General features: G+C 48.3%; 1 protein-coding gene and 1 long non-coding RNA gene across 2 annotated transcripts in view; both read left to right on the top strand.

Annotated features, from left to right (window-relative positions):
- Positions 1–9,369, top strand: part of Lasp1 (LIM and SH3 protein 1) — a 39,687-nt gene extending 30,318 nt beyond the window's left edge. The window contains exons 5-7 of the mRNA XM_021176223.2: positions 4,155–4,311; positions 4,697–4,800; positions 6,675–9,369. Of these exons, the coding sequence (XP_021031882.2) occupies positions 4,155–4,311; positions 4,697–4,800; positions 6,675–6,848 (435 nt within the window). The 3' untranslated portion in view covers positions 6,849–9,369. The remainder of the gene's footprint in view (positions 1–4,154; positions 4,312–4,696; positions 4,801–6,674) is intronic.
- Positions 9,370–11,766: 2,397 nt separating this feature from the next.
- LOC147001404 (uncharacterized) lies at positions 11,767–15,197 on the top strand. The gene is made up of 2 exons (XR_015044962.1): positions 11,767–12,155; positions 12,766–15,197. It is a non-coding gene; the product is annotated as an uncharacterized LOC147001404 (long non-coding RNA).
- Positions 15,198–20,221: the final 5,024 nt, after the last annotated feature.

Raw genomic sequence — 20,221 nt, 5'->3', positions numbered from 1 at the left:
TTACAGGAGGTTGTGAAGCCACCTCACAGGAATGGAGGCTATAGGGACCAAACTGGGGTCCCCTGGAAGAGAGAGCAGCATATGTTCTTACCCACTGAGCCTTCTCCGTGGTCCTAATTCTCAAGTTTGATTTTGAAAGGCCACGTTTGTCCATAGCTATTTCCATCTTTCAAGATCTGTCGTTAGGGAATGCTTGCTTGCCTGTGTACCTGTGTACCACGCTGTGTGTCTGCTCCTCTAAGAGGCTGGAATGGACCATGGAAATCTCTAGACCTGTAGTTTACAGGCAACTGTGGATTGTCTGTGGACAGTGAGAACTGAGCCTAGGACCTCAGCATGAGCAGTGGGCACTCGTAATTGCCGAGCCATCTCACATGCCACATGAGCCAAGTTTGGCGTCAAACTGGTCCTTCCTGCTTGAGTGCTGGGGTTACATGCCCAGCTTATGTGTGTTCTAAAAATACGAGTCTCTCACCAGTTGCCTTTAATCCCAGCACTCAGGAGACAGAGGCAGGTGAATCTCTGAGTTCCAAGCCAGCCTGGACTACAGAGGGAGTTCTCTGGACAGCCTGGGCTACACAGAGAAAAGAAACTCTGTCTCAAAACAAAACAAAACCAAAAACAAACCATGAATCTCTAATAGGAAGCCAGGCTGTGTGTTAGTGGAGAACTAAAGCTCTTAAGTACTAACAGTAGATTCAGTTATGAGCAGTGAGCACTCGTAACTGCCGAGCCATTAACCCAGCCCTTCTTCAGCCTTGGTTTTCCCGTCTATAAAATGGGGACAACAGTGACATGTTATTGGGCTGGGTGAGAAAAAGGGGTGCTATATAAGGCCACAAAGCAGGGGTTCACCCCTCAGCCCTCTCCCCCTCCTCAAGTGGGCTGGCTCGTGAGAGTGAGCTGATCATTCCATTTAAGCTGTGACGCAGCATCATGTGGGGAGGGATGTGTGTGGCCTGGTCAGGCTTTTTGTCAACCACAGACAGGAAGCAGGGAGTCAGAAAGCAGAAACTAAGACAGCGGGCCTCAAGGGCACCCGACCCAGTCACACAGAAGGCCTGCCCGACAGCCAGCCTCAGGGGCATCCGGCCTAGTCACACAGAAGGCCTGCCCGCCCGTCAGGGGTCCTTCAGTCCCGGTCTCTGAAACCTTGTGCACAGAGACTTGATGGTACAGGAAAGGTTGGCTCCATTCTGTGGAGGTCCAGCATTTGGGGACTGGAGAACTGACTCAGCATGGGAGAACACTTCTTGCTTTTGCAGAGAACCAGGTTCAGTTCCCAGCACCCACGTGCTGGCTCGTGAGCAGAGCCGAGTCCTGACTGTCAGGACCCTCGGGAGGGTAAAGAAACACCCTCCCTGTTTGCTTAGGAAGCTGCTAGGTGGGCCAGGAGAAATCACCCTGCTTCCCCTTCTTGCTGAGGGGGAAGTGGAGGGCAGTGGGCAGCCTGAACAGGGCCTCATGTTTCAGCCACTATACCCCATGCTTCTGGGTCCTCCCCAGGGTAGGGTGGTCCGGTGATCATCCCCCATTTTTAGGGGGCTTGAGGTACTCTAGATGTTTGGACAGAGTTGAGAGAACAGGGAGGGGTGTGTGGGTGCTGCCTCACACTTAGCCTAAGGCTTGTCTGGGTGGGACTCTGAGAACTGTTCCAGTGAAAGGTCCCGCATAGAGCTCTCCAGGTCCTACTTCCTCTTGCTTGAAATGAAAGCGCGCATCCGGCTTGAATGATCACTTATTTAGTGCGTGTGTTAGGTCAGAGGATAACTTGCAAGTCAGCTTTCTCCTGTGTTTGTTCTGGGAATCAGGCTCAAGTCATCAGGCGAGTTCCCTTACTTTCTGAGTCGTCATCTTGCCAGCCCCCTCCTTCCTTATAGTTCAGGGGAGATAATGTGTGGAATGTGTTTATGGCCTTGGTGTTACATGCTGTGCAGATGTTAAGGTTGTTAACACTGATAGTGGCGAGTACACTGACGGTGGTGAGTGGCGTCTGTGGGTCAAGGGAGGATGAGATTGTCTTCCACTGTTCAAGATGCCTGAGTCTTTGGGGTCTCGTTTTATACGCATCTTCCCTCAAGACTCTGACTTTGTTAGACGGGGCCTTGCTATGTAGCCCTGTCAGGCCCAAAGCTCACCATCTAGACCAGGCTGGCCTTGAAAGTTCGTGGCATCCTTTGTCTGCCTCCCGAGTGCTAGGGTTCATAAGCATATGCCACCCTTCTTGGCTGCACACAGGGACTTCTAAGAAGTGAGGTGGGTGGAGCTAACCTGGAAATACTCATGTCCACATACCTACCCTCAGAACTGATGGGCGTCCTCAGGGGCACAGGGTAATAGGTAGTAATTAGAAACTAAAAACAATTTTTTTTTTTAATATGAGAAGGTTGTAGTCACAAATCCTTGGAAGAGCAGTTGTCTTGTGAGCCTTTCCACTACTTCCTATTGGCCATGGAGCAGGGTCCCTAAGGAGCTAGAGAGGTCCCCTGCATCTGTGCGTACCTCACACCTGCGTGTCCTCCTAGGCGGTGTGAGGGGTTCACCCCTGTGAAGTGTTAGTCCAGCTGCCTTGTTCCAAGCTGTTTCACCATTTGGATGTGTGTCCCTGCTTGGTCATGAAGGATAGGACAGAGAAAGGGAGAGAGAAGTCTGACTCTACCCACACTCTGTTGTTGCACTGGCTGCTGCCCTCCCTGTCCGCCAGCCCAGACTACAGCAATAACCATTATTTAGCCAGCGGTAGTGACCCAGGTACTCCCAGTTGGCCGCAGCCCTGTGCAGAGAGTGCCAAGGGTGAGAGGAAACAGCAGGGAAAGCCTGGGAAGGGGATAACCTAAGCCCTCACGAGGACTCTTAGGTCTCCAGAGCTCTGGGCTTGGCTCCTTCCTTTTCTGTTGTTAAGAACATGAGTGAGTTCGCCCAACTCCCTTACTCATCCCTTCCGCTGCCTGCCGTTCTCCAGGGTTAAGGAGAGGGCAGGACAGAGTCCTGGTAAACAAGCAAGAAGCAACGTCTCAGGCAGCTGCTGAAGCCTCCTGAGAATGGGACAGTCACCCTGCTGTTGTCTCTGTGTCTCATTCCTTCTACCCAAACCCTGGGCCTTCTTTCTTTCCCCTTGGTTGATCTTCCTCCTCTGGGGGAACAGGGAGTGGACCTCACGGAGGTTCTTCAGGTGGGGAGGATGTGCCCCCTGGGGGTGCAGGAAGGACACCGAGACTCTGCCTGCCGCTTCTCTGCCTCATGTTTTGTCCATCACTTAGTGTGCATTTTACACTATGCGGTCCGCATTTGTGCAGTGACAGTTCTGTATCCTTATTCTAAAGTACTTTGTGCTTTGTGGGGATTGCGCTGAAGTCACCCAGGGGAGTATTTGGCCTGTCTTTCGGCAATCCAGGGACTGGCACAGTCATTGTGTCATGTGCTGACCATATAAAATGAGCAGCAGCCTGTGACACTAAGCCTGCAGCCGAGGGCCTGGCTCATGGGAAGGGCCGTAAATAGGAGCGGCTATGGTGGTTAGTGTTGACTGGAGGGGGAGCGAGAAAGGGTCAGGTCCTGCCACCGGAAGCAAGCTCTCTCTTCTTTCTCCCTCCTCGTCTTCTCTCTTTCTTTCCTTAGAGATAGGGTCTCGTGTAGCCAAGCCATTTTGCATTTTTTGTTTTGAGATAGGATCTCACTGTGTAGCCCTAGATGGCCTAGAACTTGCTAAGTAGACCAGGATGGCCTTAGACTCAGATCTGCCTGTCTCGGCCTCTGAAGTGGTGATGTTTTATATACCATGCCTGATTTTGTGCAGAATATGGGGCTTTGTGACCAACCAGTCCTTGCATGGATTTCTTATAGCTGGTATCTCCTTGTACTGTGCAATAGCACATAGCATTAAGGAGGTGAATGTCTGAGTTGAAGGGCAACCTGGTCTACATAGTGAGACGTTCTCACCAAAAAAAAAAAGTTTAGCTGAGTTTGTCATGGTCAAGTCACTTAGACACACACAACACAGTCTCGCTATGTTGCTCAGACTGGCCTCGCTCTCCCCGCTGCCTCAGTAGCTAGGACGGTGGTCACTTAACCACCACACCCAGCTTGAGTGGCAACAGGAGAGAACTGGTTGGCTAAAACGGAACCCTTCACCCACCCATTCCTTCTGCCCACAGATCAAATACCATGAGGAGTTTGAGAAGAGCCGCATGGGGCCCAGTGGAGGTGAAGGGGTGGAACCAGAGCGCCGAGAAGCCCAGGACAGCAGCAGCTACCGGAGGCCCACAGAGCAGCAGCAGCCGCAGCCTCACCATATCCCGACCAGTGCCCCCGGTGAGTGCCAGCGAGGGAGCCGGGGATGGGTGGAGGGGGCCTGAGGTCAGAAAAGTGGCGTGGTAAGAAACTGGCTACATACACAGGCGTCTACACATGTGGGGCTGCTCCCCAAAACTTCATCCCCATCCCCGGCTAAGGTGAGCGAGCAGGAGATCTGGAAAGATCTGGATTTATGTGTGAGGAGCATACAGCCTTGGCATGAAGCCCGAGACACTAATGAATGTGCATGCCTAGCCACAAGCCTTTGCTTTGGGGGGGGGGGGAGACACCAGTGCTGAGCAAGGCCCAAGGTGGGGCTGGAAATTCATACCTTTGACCTCATAGAGGGGTGAGGGAATGAGTTTGGCAAGACACTTTCTGAAGTGTCTCTTCCATCTTCTAGTGTACCAGCAGCCCCAGCAACAGCAGATGACCTCGTCCTATGGTGGGTACAAGGAGCCAGCAGCCCCTGTCTCCATACAGCGCAGTGCCCCAGGTGGCGGTGGGGTGAGTAACTGTCTGGAATAGAGGGGCTCTGGGTGGAAGAGGTCACAGCCGTGTGCACCTGTGTACAGACTCACACACACACACACACACACACACACACACACACGCACATATACGATAAAGGCTAAGGATATAGCTCAGTGGTAGAGTACTCGCCTAATATGCACAGGATCTTGGAGTTCTTCTGATCCCTGGTACCATGTCCCTTCCCCCAGAAAAGGATTATATTGAGTTGTGTCCTGCTTTGTGTGAGCAGGAAGTAGCTTCGTGCTGCTCTCTTGAGCCAGCCTATAGTAGGACTCACCAGTTTCGATGGATGAGAAAATGAGCACCAGTATGCTGGGCGGCCCTGAGTGTGAAGTTCTAGCCTGGGGGGTTCCAGGATACATTCCGCCAGAGAGCGTGCGCCAGCCAGGCTGATCTCCACACTGGGATTCAAAGCAATTCATGTCAGTGTAGAAGAGAGATAAAGCGGCCTGGGAGAAGTGACCTCTCTTTAGGGAGGAGGCAACAAAAGGGGCTGCGTGAAGGGTAAGGTGGCGAATGACCTGACCTGACCCATGCAGGGTAAGAGACATAGAGCAGCAGAGTCAGACTGTGACATTTATGGTATGGGGGACAGGGGGGACGGCTGATGCAAAGACCCTCTAACAGAACATCCTTGGAGGGTCAGTACCCTGTGGGAAGGCTCAGGTTCCTGGAGACAGGAAGAGGAAGTAGATGAGGTTAAGCCCTTTGGGGACTTGTGGGCCCAGGAGAAGGAAGGCCTTTGAGACGAGTGATCTCCACTCCACTGCGCTCCTCTGCCCTGTACTACACGGATGATTGGCTTTTGATTTATGAAAGTCACCCTGGCAGTTGGGTATGGGTGTAACCTCAGCACGTGGAGGGGTGTGCAGCAGGAGAATCACCATCCATTCAAGGCTAGCCTGGTTATATAGCTAGACTTTGTCTTGAACATTTTTCCCTTTTTTAAAAAAAGGGAGGCATTCACCATGTGGGGTAAATAGAAAGATGGCAGACTGAGGGAGTGGGTGTGATGGGGCGTTGTATAGAGGATAGCCGTAGACCACGGTGGCAGCTTGGCTGGAGATGAAGATAGTTAGTATACAGACCAGGATCTGCTGGCATCTCCTAATAGGTTTGGCATCTTAGAAGCCTTTTGTTCCCCATTTGGGACTGAAGCCAGACTAATAACGGTTTCAGAAAACATTGGTACTAATAGCCCTTCAAATAACAGTGATTAGACTATACCTCTTTTTTTTTGCTTTGTGGTGTTGAGGATCAAACCCAAGACCCAAGGATCCAAGGGTTTTTATTTACAAGTTCAGGCTGGACTTGAACTCAGGATCTTGTCTTGTTTTGAATTTCAGTCTCTTGAGCACTGAGATTCAAAATCCTATGCCCAGTATGGCAGATCACATTTTTTCCTTATGTGCGTTAGCGTTTTTTTGCCTGCATGTATGTCAGTATGAGGGTGTCAGGTCCCCTGGAACTGGGATTACAGACAGCCATGAGCTGCCAGGTAGTGCCAGGAATTGAACTCAGGTCCTCTAAAAGAACAGTCAGTGCTCTCACTCGCTGAGCCATCTCTCCAGTCCCTGTGTATCACATTTTAAAGCCACTATTTGTGTCAAGCCTATGGGACTTTACTGCTGCTGTGTGGAAACAGGTCCAAGAGACTCTACCACACAGCCCAGCACCAGGCTGCGTCTTCCGATTCATTATTACTTTCCCCCAAGATCCCTGAGAGGTAGAGAGGAACCTGGGGCCTGGGAGTGACTTGGTAGAGCCCTCGCCCGGCACAGGAGAAGGTCTTGGTGTGGGCGAGTCTACATCCGATGCCCAGGCTAATTATTGACTATGCTCCCCAGAAACGGTACCGTGCAGTGTATGACTACAGCGCTGCCGACGAGGACGAGGTCTCCTTCCAGGATGGGGACACCATCGTCAATGTGCAGCAGATCGATGACGGCTGGATGTACGGGACCGTAGAGCGCACCGGTGACACGGGGATGCTGCCAGCCAACTACGTGGAGGCCATCTGAACCCTGTGCTGCCCTACCCTGTCTTCAATGCATTCCATGGCATCACATCTGTCCTGGGGCCTGACCCGTCCACCCTTCAGTGTCTCTGTCTTTTAAGGTCTTCAACTGCTTCTTTATCCCCGCCCCTCCAGCTTATTTTACCATCCCAAGCCTTGTTCTGCCCCTGTCATGGGCTCCTTCCTCTGGCAGGTTTTCCCTTGGACCAATCAACTGATTGATTTTTCTCTCTGGATGGAACAGGCTGGGCACTCTGGGGAGGGCAGGATTGTTCTGAGCAGGGTAGGCTCCCAGGGCTGGGCTGAACTAGGAGACCCACTAAGGAGATCAGTTTAGACTGGGTGCAGTGGCAGACACCCTTAATCCCAGCGAAGGGAGGCAGAGGCAGGCGGATCTGTGACTTTGAAGCCAGCCTGGTCTACATCGTGAGTTTCAGGACAGCCAGAGCTATGTAGTGAGGCCCTGTCTCGGAGAAAGAGTGGGGGTTGGTTAGCTCTCAGCTTCACTTCCTGCCTTAGGCTCCTCCGAACCCCTGGCCCAACTCCCTTCCTCCTAGAGCTGGGGTGAGCTGTGTCCTCCTCATATGGTGTGAGGCTCCACACATTCCCAGGGGGTGGGTATTAAGGCCTCAGTTCCAAAGAGAAGAACAGCGTGCTGACCTTTCCCCAAGTCCATCTCCTTGACTCTCTGCCTCCTCGGGGCATCCAAAGGAGAACAGAGTTCCTGCTTCAAACTGAATCCCTGCCCCTCTGTGCAGTCCTCCACATAACAGAGTGTGCCCATTCTGCCCACACACACACCTAGGGTGGCCAGGGAGCTCTCCAGAAATCCCAGCTTGGGTCAGATTCTTGCCTTAGTTCTAGGGGCAGCAGCAGAAAGGAAGGAACAGGGTGCTCTCCCTCCCCGGGCCTGTTTGCTCCCTGCCTCCTCCAGCCCTCCCGGGGTGGCTCTCTTTATCTCCCTGGCTGGGAGCCTGCAGTGAAGGGTAGAGTAAATGGTGCCTTTGGGGCCTGACTGAGCTGTTTCTTCCTGCTCCCCTGGGAAAAGGTCTCCGAGTCTCCTGTGGCCTTCCTTCCCCGGAACAAGGCTGGACTGGCTTAGAGCTCTGCCAAGCCAGAAAATGGCCAGAGTCTTCTGGAGCCCAGGAGGCCCTCCTGCCTCGCTGGGGAGGTGGGAGAAGGCTTCTGGGTTAGACATGTGCTTTCCTGTCTTTGTGTCTGAGGCTACAGAGTCCGGTACCAGAAGGGCCGAGTCACCCACACTGTGATTGGTACCTCTCACCTGAGGCTCTCCTGTCCTTGAAGCAAAGGAGAGAGTCCAGGGCTCCAAAGCTGGCGGCACCATCTCTGGGCTGGTGCTAAACTCAAGTTCCTTCTATGCCTCTGGGGCCTGGGACAGTACTCACTCGACTTCATTCATCTCTGGGTTTTCTTGTCCCTCCTCCTGGGTCCCCTGATTCTCATCTTTACCCTGAGTCTGATGTCAGGTTCCTTTACATACTCAGACCCTGCTGCAGGTGAGGTTTGAACCTTAAGACCTTGGTCAGGCCAGCAATGTGGTTGTCATGAGGGCTTGCTAGAGTTTGCCTGTCTGGTCAATCCCTTTACTTCTGACCCTCGCCTAGGTGAAGGCAGGGTGTGGTCTGGTGGGCAGCATGGGGAAGAGCCTTGCAGGGGCATCTCAGGAGCCATGGGGCGGGGGCGGGGGGGAGGTGCCAGCCCATTCCATTTCCTTTTATCTCAAAGCACAATGTGGTTCTGGGGACCAGAGGGAGCTTGCTCTTGGAGGGCCTGTGTTCAGGAGGTGCTGCGAGCCTCCTGGTTCCTCTCAGCTGAACCTCCCTTCCCAACGTCAAGTCAGCTGTTCTTCTAGTGCTCCAGAAATGGGGGAGACTTACACACACCTGCAGAGGGGAGAGGAACTACCTAAGGTGCTGAGGGCCCCAAGCCTGCTGGACTCCATACTTTTCCAGAAACATCTACCCCTAGAAGAGCACAGAATCCCCCAAGCCCATGGTCTCTTCCTTTGTAAAAGTCTTTTCAGCCAATCCAAACCCAGGAAAGAAGGCTCGACTGTGAACTTAACTTTTGTGGACCAATCCTGTAATGCTAGAAGCCCCATGGTGAGCGACATGGATTCTCCCCCCCCCCCCCCCGGGCTGCTTCCTGTTCCCCCTCATCACGTCCCTTCAGGGACATTTTATTTCCTAATAGCTGGACACAAGACAAAAAGTACCACCCCACAGAGCCTATATTTAAACAGAAACAGAAGTGACCCTGTGAAGTCCACCTCTGTCCAACATTTCATCTGTGTGAATGTGTGTGTGAGAGAGAGTATGTGTGTGAGAAGGCCGCCCACTCATCTTTTATATATCGGGTTGTCATCTTTCTTTGGTCCCCTCCCTCCTGGCCTTGTCCTTGGGATCATTTCTTTCTGGCCTGTTATGATTTTGAACATTGACTTGAACCACAAAGTGAATCTTTAACCTGGTGAGTCAAATAAAAATGTAATTTTTACCTGCGGACTAGGCTTCTTCCTTTTTGACTTCTGAAGTAACTTCTGTGTGTGTCCCGTTTGCCAGGGGGCACTGACCTGTCCCTCACAGTGAACCCTGCTACCATTCAAAGAGAGCAGGATTGCTCTAGAAACCAGAGTTTCTCGCTCTTCCTACCCTGACACTTGCTTTCTCCTTGAGGACATAGCCTGGCCCTTCAGTGATATCACCAGTGACAGCTCTGCCCACCCTGGGGTACTGTCACACTTGAGGCTGGCATTCCCTGAGTTCAGAGGGTCCCTCACACTGTCCCCCCTCTTCAGTTAAGCATCTTTCTTCTAGCCACCAGCATCCTCGGGGAGGTGGCATTCATTAAAGTTCCTGCTGGCCTTGGGAAGCAGGCTGCTCGACAAGAGTTCAAGCCAACCAATGAGCTCAGCTCAGGCTTTCTTGCCCAGAGCGTACTGCCACGTTTGAATTGTAAATCGATAGCAAGTAGGACAGCCCGCAGAGCCACGGAGCCTGGAGAAACCCTCCACAGGGTGGTCTGGCAGGCAACAGGAGGCAGTCTTCCCTCTCCCATCTCCCAGCTCTGGGATGGCCCGTCCCCAACCAGCTTGATGGCAAACGCTGCAGCCTCTTTGCTCCTGGGAAGGCATCAGTGCTGAGCAATACAGCACCGCTGGACCCTGACTTCTGATCGGCAGCCACCTGGCCAGAGGCTTTGTGAAGAGGGGCCTTTCCTACCTGGGTTTCACATGAAAGCATTCTCTGGCCTCTGGAACAGCAGGGAGAGGCTAGGGCTAAGTATAATCGGGAGATCGGCATGGCTGAGAGAGCTGAGTGTGGGGAGTGCTCCAGGCAGCGGAAGGAGCTGGCAGCTAAGTTCCCAACAGCAGCCCAAAAGCCTGTGACCCAGTGTGGCCTTGTCTGCTGCTCAGGAGGGCTCCCATCTTGAGAGTGGACTAAGTTCCTGTTAGAAAGGGGGTTACTGGCTGGGCGCGGTGACGCACTCGGGGAGGCAGAGGCAGGCGGATTTCTGAGTTCGAGGCCAGCCTGGTCTAAAGAGTGAGTTCCAGGACAGCCAGAGCTACACAGAGAAACCCTGTCTCAAAAAACCAAAAAAAAAAAAAAAAAAAAAAAAAAAAAAAGAAAGGGGTTACTAAGATCTCTAGGCCTGGGCCCTTCAAAGGAAATATTTGGGGAGAGGCTAAGAATGCCAGACCTTAGAAACTGACCTACAGAAATCCTTTCCCTTTTAATAAGAAACAGTTGGTGCACAACACAAAGCAGAAAGCATCAAAATACATCGCTGTGGGGTGTGGGTTTTTTTTTTTTAATGTGATTGTTTATGTATGTGTGTGTACACGAAAGGGCATGTGTGGATATCACACAACTAGCAGGAAGGAGTCCTCGTCTTTCCACTGTGGGCCCCAGGGATTGAACTCAGGTCGTCAGGTTTGGTGTACGACACCCTTACCCTTTGAGCCCTATCACTGAGTTTTTTATAAGATTCCGGCCCCTCAGAAGAAACCACATGAAAGCCAGCTGTAACGGCAGTGCTCGGGAGGTTGAGAGGTCGAGGCAGGAGAATCCAGTCAAGGGCCAGCCTAGGCTAATTGAGACTACCTCAAGACAAAATAAAACAACAATAATAATTAATAATAATACAAAAAGAAACAACAAAACCATGCTTGGATTTGCATCTCTAGACACTAGGAGCGGGTGTGTGTGGGTTTTTTGCTGTCTTCTCTGATGATGACACGAGGTAAGTTCAGAAGATCCAGAGAAAACAAATGGGGGAAACAGGCAGCACAGAAGGGAAGGAGAGACCTCATGTGACACAAATGAGCTTGGGGGCTCTGAGGATCTCCCAGACCAACAAGGCAAGCCAGCGTCGGGTGGAATGTGAGAGGCTCGCTTTGACTCCTGCCCCCTATTGACAAGTTGTTAAATTTATCACGCAAGCTCCTGACCACCCTTGAGCTCAGGCTATAAAAGACTTCAGACTGGTTGAAATGACCCCCAGCACAGTGGAGAAAACTCAGGTCCATGCCCAGGGTCGCCCCACCCCCACCCCCGCCTCCCGAGACCCACATGAGACCTTCCTCTATGTTCTCTGAACTAGGCAATGGCCCACAAAACTGGCAACAATTTGTCTTCTGAGATAGATTAACAGAGATGTGTGAGAGGGAGAAGGAAAAAGGAAGGCAGAAAAATCCATTCCTAAGGAGAATGTAGAGATCTTCCGCTCACACTTTCCGGAGCAGCCCACTCAGTGCAGAAACTGTATCTAAATAGAGATAGCGGGTTTTTTGTCTTTTGTTTTTTTTTCCACACAAAGGGGCGGGGCTGGCTTCCTGGGAAGAAATTAAACCTCTCCGGTTTTGCCTGGTCTAAAAGTAGCTGTTCCCTGGTTACCCACCGTGGACTTTGTGATTGGCTGGCCGTAATGTTGGAGGTGGAGAGTAAGCTGCTGATGGGGTTGCAGCATCCCTTAGCTTCAGGTCCCCGGGAGGGGGAGGGAACAGGAAACGGGAGGGAAGAGGAGCCATTTCTCCGCGCTGACCGACCTCCACGCTTGCAGCTCCCACTTCCCCGGAATCGAGGGGACTCCCCTGCTTAGTACTGAGCCATGCTGGATATTTTCATCCTCATGTTCTTTGCCATCATAGGCCTGGTGGTTCTGTCCTATATAATTTACCTTCTCTAGTGGCCTGGCGCTGCAGGGGCTGCGAGGGGAAGGATGGAGCTGAAGGGCCGAGCATCCTGCTTGCTGACGCACCGGTGGAGTTTTGCCTCTGGTCATTATTCGGGTATTGATTAAAAAAAAAAATGAAAAGAGAGCTTGTTTTTGTATCTATTTGTCATACACATTGACGTAGCATTTCTTGGATCAATCTGAAAAGAATAAGAAAGGCCAGCTTTCTTTGGGAATTGATTTAAAATGTTATTTCTTAAAAATAAACTTCACTACAAATAAGTAAATAAATAAATATAAATAAAATGCACTAGGTTTTAGGTAGGATGGGAGGGAGTGTGCTGGGGGGTGGAGGGGGGGGGCAGACTATTATTTCCTAATTTCCTTCCAGGTAGATGCAAAACCAAGTTGTCCATTCTCTCCTGACAATGACTACAGTACATCCTTATGTATGGACAAGGCAGTTTTCATATCTGCTGGCATAATTGTATTCATTAATTCACTGCTGCCGCCATGTCTGCATTCATTAGTTCACTAGTGATTAACTCCCACTTGAGAAAAAATAGCAAATGAAACCTACTTGGGGTAAGGGGTGGGGGAGATGCCCACTTTCCCCAGTTGTGTAGAGGAATGGGGAGGATTCTCAGAGCTCCTGCTAGTTCCTGACCAGTAGGGGTACCCCTGCTGCAGTTTGCAGCTGACCATTGTTTTTGGGTTTCCCACAGCTCCTGTGTCGGGTCCAGCAAGAGGCCTCTCACCACCAGCAGCAATCCTGAGGCCCAACTGATCTCTTCCAGTGTATCCGGATGTGGCTGACCCTTGGCACAAAGGCATTCTGTGAGGCAGGGGCACTCCTGGGGACATCAGGAGTTAGTCCAAGAATGCCAGCCACTGGCAGCTGCTGCATGCAATTGAGCTGTAGACAGGGACTATTCCGAATATGGAAGATTGGGACAGTGAAGTCAGAGTGGAGACTGCCCAAATATTCATATGGACAGCCTTTCCTTAGGTCTAAATGCAACTGCACATGATGCTAAAATATTCCTTGCTTTCTGCTTCACAAGCAGGCGTTCCCTTGTAACCTCAAGGGCAAACACTGATCAGTAATTTACAGTTTGTACAGCCTGAGGTTGTGTGGTTTCCCTTGACCTACAACCCCCCCCCCCAAATTCCCGTAATTTGCATTCTTTAAGATTTATCATTTCTTCCCTCCTTTTCTCATTTGTTCCCAGCTCCTTAGTTGACTAGAGGCGCCTGGTTGTAAAGTCCTTATTCTTTGTGCCTACCTATAAAGCATTGAAACAAAATGGCTATATTAATTTAGGAGAAAAAAAATTATCCTAAATGGAAGGGTTTGAAAACTTTAAAAAATTTTAAATGTTCCTTTATCTTTAAAAAAAAAAACAAAGCTGTTGTTTCCTTGTCCAACTAGGGTTAAAATAAACAAACAAACTGTATTTTAGGATACAAAGTGGATCTGACCCCAAATCTGTGGTATCTATAATTCCCTTAAAGACTCTATCATAATTTTTCTGCATTGATTTTCTTTTATAGGTTAAAATAAACAAGGAAAAAAGAATGAATGAATAATTTCTTGTAATAAATTTCTTATAATTTTTTGTTCAATTGTTGTTTGAAGAAGGAACGAGCTGAGTACTGTAGCACACGCCTGTAATGCTAGCACTTAGGAATAGAGACAGAAGGGTCAGGAGTTCAAGGCCCGCCTTGACTACATGAGATCCTATCTTCTAGAGAGGGGCTGGAGAGATGACTCAGATGTTAAGAGCACTTGTTGCTTTTGCAGGGGATCCTGTTTTGGTTCCCAGCACCTAGATAGTGGCTCACAGTCATCTGTAACTCCAGTTCCAGAAAATCTGATATTTTCTGGGTTTTGCATGTACTATACACACAAGTGGGGTACAGACATACAGGAAGACAGAACACCTGTATATATAAAATAAAAATAAAGAGAGAGAGGCAAAAATTGAGATTGTATAATTTATGCTACAAGTTTGCATCTTAAATTCCTTCCTGAACAAACTTTGTGGTTACCCTGTAGTTCTAGAGCTGAGGCAGGAGGACTGCCAACAGCAGCAGGGATAGAACTCACCTCTTCCCATTCTTTATCTCTACAGTGCTCAGGATTGAACCCAGGGCCTCACCTGTGCTAGCCAAGTACTCTACCAGCCCCAGCCCAAGACCCTTACATCTTAAATTAATGGTGATAGCTGGGTGTGGTCTTTAGGCCCAGCATTCATGAGACAGAGGCAAGCAGATCTCTGTGAGTTAGAGGCCAGCCTGGTCTATAAAGTGAATTCCAGAACATCCAGGGCTACTCAGAGACACTGTGTCTGGGAAAAAAACAAAAACAAAAACAAACAACTAAAAAGATACAATCCAGAGAAAAAAGAAACATCAATTCTACCTTAGTCACAGAGTCATTTAAACGCTACAGCTCTAGTTTATTCCCAGACTGGAAAAGATTTCCTATCTCTTCCCATGTTAAAATTCTAAAACAGCCAGGTGTGGTGGCACACTCAGGAGGCAGAAGTAGGCAGATCTCTGAGTTTGAGGCCAGCCTGGTCTACAGAGTGAGTTCCAGGACAGCCAGGGCTACACAGGGAAACCTTGTCTTAAAACAAAACAAGCAAATCTAAAACTCTAGCTAAGTAACTGTGGACAGCCTTGAGTCGTTACCACGCTCTCAGCCTTTCCCACTTAGCCTTATTTGTTCTGGGTAAGGTCTTGCTATGGAGCCCAGGCGGGCCTCGAATTCACAGTCCTCCTGCCTCAGCCTCCTGAGTGCAGAAATTACAGGTATGTGACCATCTTCACATAAGACTTTATAGTGAAAATTCAACTGAGAGATAATTTGAGGAGAAAATATCTTTATCTACTGCAAATATATATCGCCGGTAATTTGTCGAAGGTGTTAGGACATATTAAGAAATCTAATACTATGTGACAAGGTTGCATTAAGACAAGTAATGGGCAGATCCACGGCTGTGATGAGCATGGCCCTGAGTATTGATATATTTAGGGGTAATCTTCAGGGGCACCCTGACATTTCCCTCTCAACTATTTCTCTGACTCTAGCATAATCTTATTTTTTTAAATATTTATTTATCATTTATTTTATATGTAAGTACACTGTAGCTGTCTTCAGTCACACAAGGAAAGGGCATCAGATGTCTTTTAGGATGGTTGTGAGCTACCATGTGGTTGCTGAGATTTGAACTCAGGACCTTTGGAAGAGCAGTCCGTGCTCTTAACCGTTGAGCCATCTCTCCAGCCCCTAGCATAATCTTATTATTTCAAACTCCAGTTCGTTCCTTCCTTCCTTCCTTCCTTCCTCCCTCCCTCCCTTCCTTCCTTCTTTCCTTCCTTCCTTCCTTCCTTCCTTCCTTCCTTCCTTCCTTCCTCCCTCCCTCCCTTCCTCCCTCCCTTCCTTCCTTCCTCTCTCCCTCCCTCCCTCCCTCCCTTCCTCCCTTCCTTCCTCCCTCCCTTCCTTCCTTCCTCTCCTCCCTCCTTCCTTCCCTCCTTCAGAGGAAAGTGCTCTTATGCAGCCCAGGCTGGCCTCAAACCTGAAATCCTAACAGCCTCCACTCCCACAGAGCTGGGATTACAAGCCTGAAGCTCTCTGCCTGGTCCAAACTACAATTTTCTACCAAGATAGCAGTTCTGTATCCTTACCTAAGCAACTACCAAAGTTTGAAGGGATGCAAAGTACAGAGTTAATTATGGTGATTAAATCTTTAAGGTAAAGTCTCTCTAATCAAGTTTCACTCTGAAGTTCTATGAAACCGAAGCTCTTCAGTCTATATCCGTATAAAATGGAAACAACTTGTCAGTAAGCCCATGAAAGGGCAAAGAGCTAACCTCAGAGAAGGTACATATGCCTCTAGACCTGGGCACAACGTAAGAGCAGACAAATTATCCTTTCATTTTTAAAAATTGTATCTTGTATTTAAGTGTTGCAAGCCTGAGTGTATGTTTATGTATCAGGAACTGCAGGAACCCAGGAAGATCAGAAGAGTATGTCAGATCCCCTAGAACAGGAATCCAGCTGCCTGTGAGCCTCCCTGTGGGTGCTGGGAACTGACTGAACCTGGGTCCCCTGCAATAGCAGTAGTACTCTTAACCATTGAACCATCTCTCCAGGCCTAGACTGGCCTTAAAAAAATGTAACTTATAAAATATCATAGTTTAAAAAAACATTTTGTGTGTGTGTGTGTGTGTGTGTGTGTGCCACAGTATATGGAGGTCAGAGGACAACTTGTGAGGAATCTGTTTTCTCCTTACATTACATTTGGATTCAGAGGATTAAATAGGTCTTCGGGCACAGGCACCTTTATGTCTCTGTAGGATTTTTTTGTTTTTGGTTTTTCGAGACACAGTTTCTCTGTGTAGCCCTGGCTTTTCTGGACCAGGCTGGCCTTGAACTCAGAAATCCGCCTGCCTCTGTCTCCTGAGTGCTGGGATCAAAGGCGTGCAACGCCACCACGCCCGGCCATGTCTCTGTAGTTTTAAGAAATAAACTTTGGAGAACTGTTGTTTTGTGCAACACACACCCTGGCAATAACACATCCAGAAATAACAGTAGGTTTTCTGTCGTGTTGTGTTGTGTTGTTTTTGATTTCTCAGGACAGAGCCTCACTTTACCTGAGACTGGTCTCAGCTTGCCATCTTTCTGTTTCAACCTCTCCAGTGTTAGTATTGTTTAGTTTGGTGAATGTATTTGCTTTAAATTTTTTTATTATTATTCGATGTATATGTATATGGGTGTTTTGCCAGCATGATTGCTTGTGCACCACACATGTGCCTGGAGCCAATGGAGCAGAGGCCGGGAGAAAGTAGACTCTCCTAGACTTCTGACAGCCGATTGTGAGCTGCCAGATGGGCATAGGAATTGAACTTGGTCCTCTGCAAGAGTAGCCATTGTTTAGGGGCTGGAGAGATGGCTCAGCGGTTAAGAGCACTGATTGCTCTTCCAGAGGTCCTGAGTTCAATTCCCAGCAACCACATGGTGGCTCACAACCATCTGTAATGGGATCTGATGCCTTCTTCTGGTGTGTCCGAAGACAGCTACAGTGTACTCATATAAAAATACATAGATCTTTAAAAAACAATGTCTCATATATATATGACATCATTTTAACTGATGAGCCATCTCCAACATCTTCCCCCCCCCCCCCCAACAGCATCTTTTTTAGATAGTCTCTGAGTGATGCTCAAGTGGGTCTCAAGCTTCTGGGTTAAGTCAGCCACTCAAATAGAGAAAAAAAAATTTTTTTTTTAATTCTAGCTGGCCTGGAATCCACTGTTGTGTTGATTTAAATAGGTTTGGCCCCCCTTAGACTCGTGTTTGGATGCTTGGCCCACAGGGAGTGACACTATTAGGAAGTGTGTCCTTGTTGGAGGAATTGTGTCACTGTGTAGGTAGGCTTTGTGGGTTCCTAGTGTTCAAGCTTTGCCCAGTGTGCAAGAGACGTCTCTCCTAGCTGTCTTCGGATCAAGACCGCAACCATGTCGGCCTACACACCGCTACGCGTCCTGCCATGATGATAACGGACTGTCAGCCAGCCCCAATGAAGTGTTTGCCCTTCTAAGAGTTGCCATGGTCATGGTGTCTCTTCACAGCAATGAAACCCTAAGACAACTATGTACCTACCATAGGCTGGCCTTGAACATATGGCAATGCTCTTGCCTCTGTCTCCCAAGTACTGGAATTACAGGCATGAGCTACTATGTCTAGCTAGAAAATGTTTTATTTTATATTTAAACTACATGTAAATTGGGATTCTCAAGCACAATAAAATATTAAAAACTTTATTTGTGTAAAGTTTTGTATTCATGCCACACATCTCCGTTACAGTACCATCATGTAAAATGGAGCTTATATTTGGCTTATGCCAGTGTAATAAAATGTATCTAAATAACTCTAAACTATGCTGCAAAAATTAAGATGACAGAATGCTATGAATCACTATGCTAATATTTTTGATGAAATTATAGAAGTGATATCATTTATTTTAGGAAAATCACTGAGGATACAGTTTGAGTATGTTAAGGAGAGGAGCAAAACGCTGCAAAGTCAGCATATTTTTCTTTTTCTTTCTTTTTTTTTTTTTTTTTTTTTGGTTTTTTTCAAGACAGGGTTTCTCTGTGTAGCCCTGGCTGTCCTGGAACTCACTCTGTACACCCGGCTGGCCTCAAACTCAGAAATCCACCTGCCTCTGCCCCCCAAGTGTTGGGATTAAAGGCGTGCGCCACCACGCCCAGCTGTATTTTTCTCAGTGTGTGGACACAGACTGGAAGTTTAATCTTGAAATGGGGCTGAAAAAATAAAATCTATTAAATTTCAGGAAAAGGCCAGGTGGTGGTGGTACATGCCTTTAATCCCAGCACTCGGGAGGCAGAGGCAGGTGGATTTCTGAGTTTGAGGCCAGCCTGGTCTACAAAGTGAGTTCCAGGATAGTCAGGGCTATACAGAGAAACCCTGTCTCAAAAAACCATTAAAAAAAAAAAAAAAGGTAGCCGGGCGTGGTGGCGCACGCCTTTAATCCCAGCACTCGGGAGGCAGAGGCAGGTGGATTTCTGAGTTTGAGGCCAGCCTGGTCTACAGAGTGAGTTCCAGGACAGCCAGGGCTATACAGAGAAACCCTGTCTCAAAAAAAATAAAAAAAATAAAAAACAAAACAAAACAGGGGAACGCCAGGGCCAAAAAGTGGGAGTGGGTGGGTAGGGGCATGAGGGGGAGGGTATGGGGGACTTTTGGGATAGCATTGGAAATGTAAATGAGGAAAATACCTAATTAAAAAAACCCAAAAAACAAAAAACAAATTTTTCAGGAAAAAAAGACCTTGCTTTTCAAAATGGTTTAAATTTAGCATTATTCAAAGTGTAAAATTTCTTATCATTTAAATTTAAAATTACAAATAATATTTTCCTTAAAATGGAAAGGTGGAAACTTCTATTCCTTGCTCTATCAGACTTGGGTTTTGTAAGGTTGAGAGCCACTACCTCCTCTCTCTCCTCTTTCTCTCACTCTTGGCTTTTTAAGACAGGATTTCTCTGTGGATCCTTACCTGTCCTGGAACTCACTTCATAGAAGAGGCTGGCCTTGAACTCAGGGATCCACCTGTCTCTGCCTCCCAAGTGCTGGGATTAAAAGTTTGTACCACCATGCCAGCTATGAACACATAAGGATAACTTACCTATCTTGGACAATACTCTGGGTTGTATCTGCTCCCTCCATGAAGGAGAAAGGGAGGGAGGGAGACACTGGAATCACGACATTGGGAAGTTGCTGGTAATAACAGTAACATTTGTTTCCTTAGGGATTTGGAACTGGTGTTAAACTGATAATTATAACATCTATTTTAGCAGCATCTGGAGTCATGCTTGGGGGCTTTCTCTTTGAATCAAAGAGAACCTTGTACAGTGTTGCTCTACTTACAGATCACTGTTCAATGTATGAGTAGTTACTAGTTAATTCAGTTAATGTTTATATGCTACACCGTTAAGGATAAGATTGATATATTAAAACTGTCTGCAACACTGTTTATATTAAGACAATTCCCTGGAGCCTGCAGTGTAGCTTAGTAGTGGAGTGTGTGTGTAGCATGCTTGAGGCCCTAAGTTCCTTCCTCATCACCAGAACAGAAACAAAGACCTGGGACACAACTCAGTGGTACAGGGCTTACCTAGCATGTGCAAGGTGCTGGCTTCAGTTCCCCATTTCCAGTGTTTGAAAACAAATGCTCGCTTTTGTCTTGTTTGAGACAAGGTCTTGCTGTGCATGCAGTTCCGACTGGCCTGGAACTTGATATGTAAGATAAGTTGGCTTCAAATTAATGGCAGCCTTCCCAAGTGCTGGCATTATAGGCATGCAACCAGCTCTGACAACTCATTTTTAAAAGTCACTGTAGGGTTTGATCGCTTAGCCAGGCATGGTGGCTCAAGCCTTTCATTCCAGTACTCAGGAAGCAGAGAGATCTCTGTGAGTTTGAGGACAGTCCACTCTACATAGTGAGTTCTAGGCCATCCTAGGTAGTGAGGCCCTGTCTTTTTTTTTTTTTTTTTTTAAGATTTATTTATTTATTATATGTAAGTACACTGTAGCTGTCTTCAGACACTTCAGAAGAGGGCACCAGATCTCGTTACAGATGGTTGTGAGCC

This window comes from Mus caroli, unplaced genomic scaffold (genome assembly GCF_978045245.1).
Source record: "Mus caroli unplaced genomic scaffold, Mus_caroli_1 scaffold_13, whole genome shotgun sequence".
NCBI classification, from domain to species: domain Eukaryota; kingdom Metazoa; phylum Chordata; class Mammalia; order Rodentia; family Muridae; genus Mus; species Mus caroli.
Note: the sequence above shows the minus strand (reverse complement) of the source record. Positions and strands in the feature narration are given on the sequence as shown.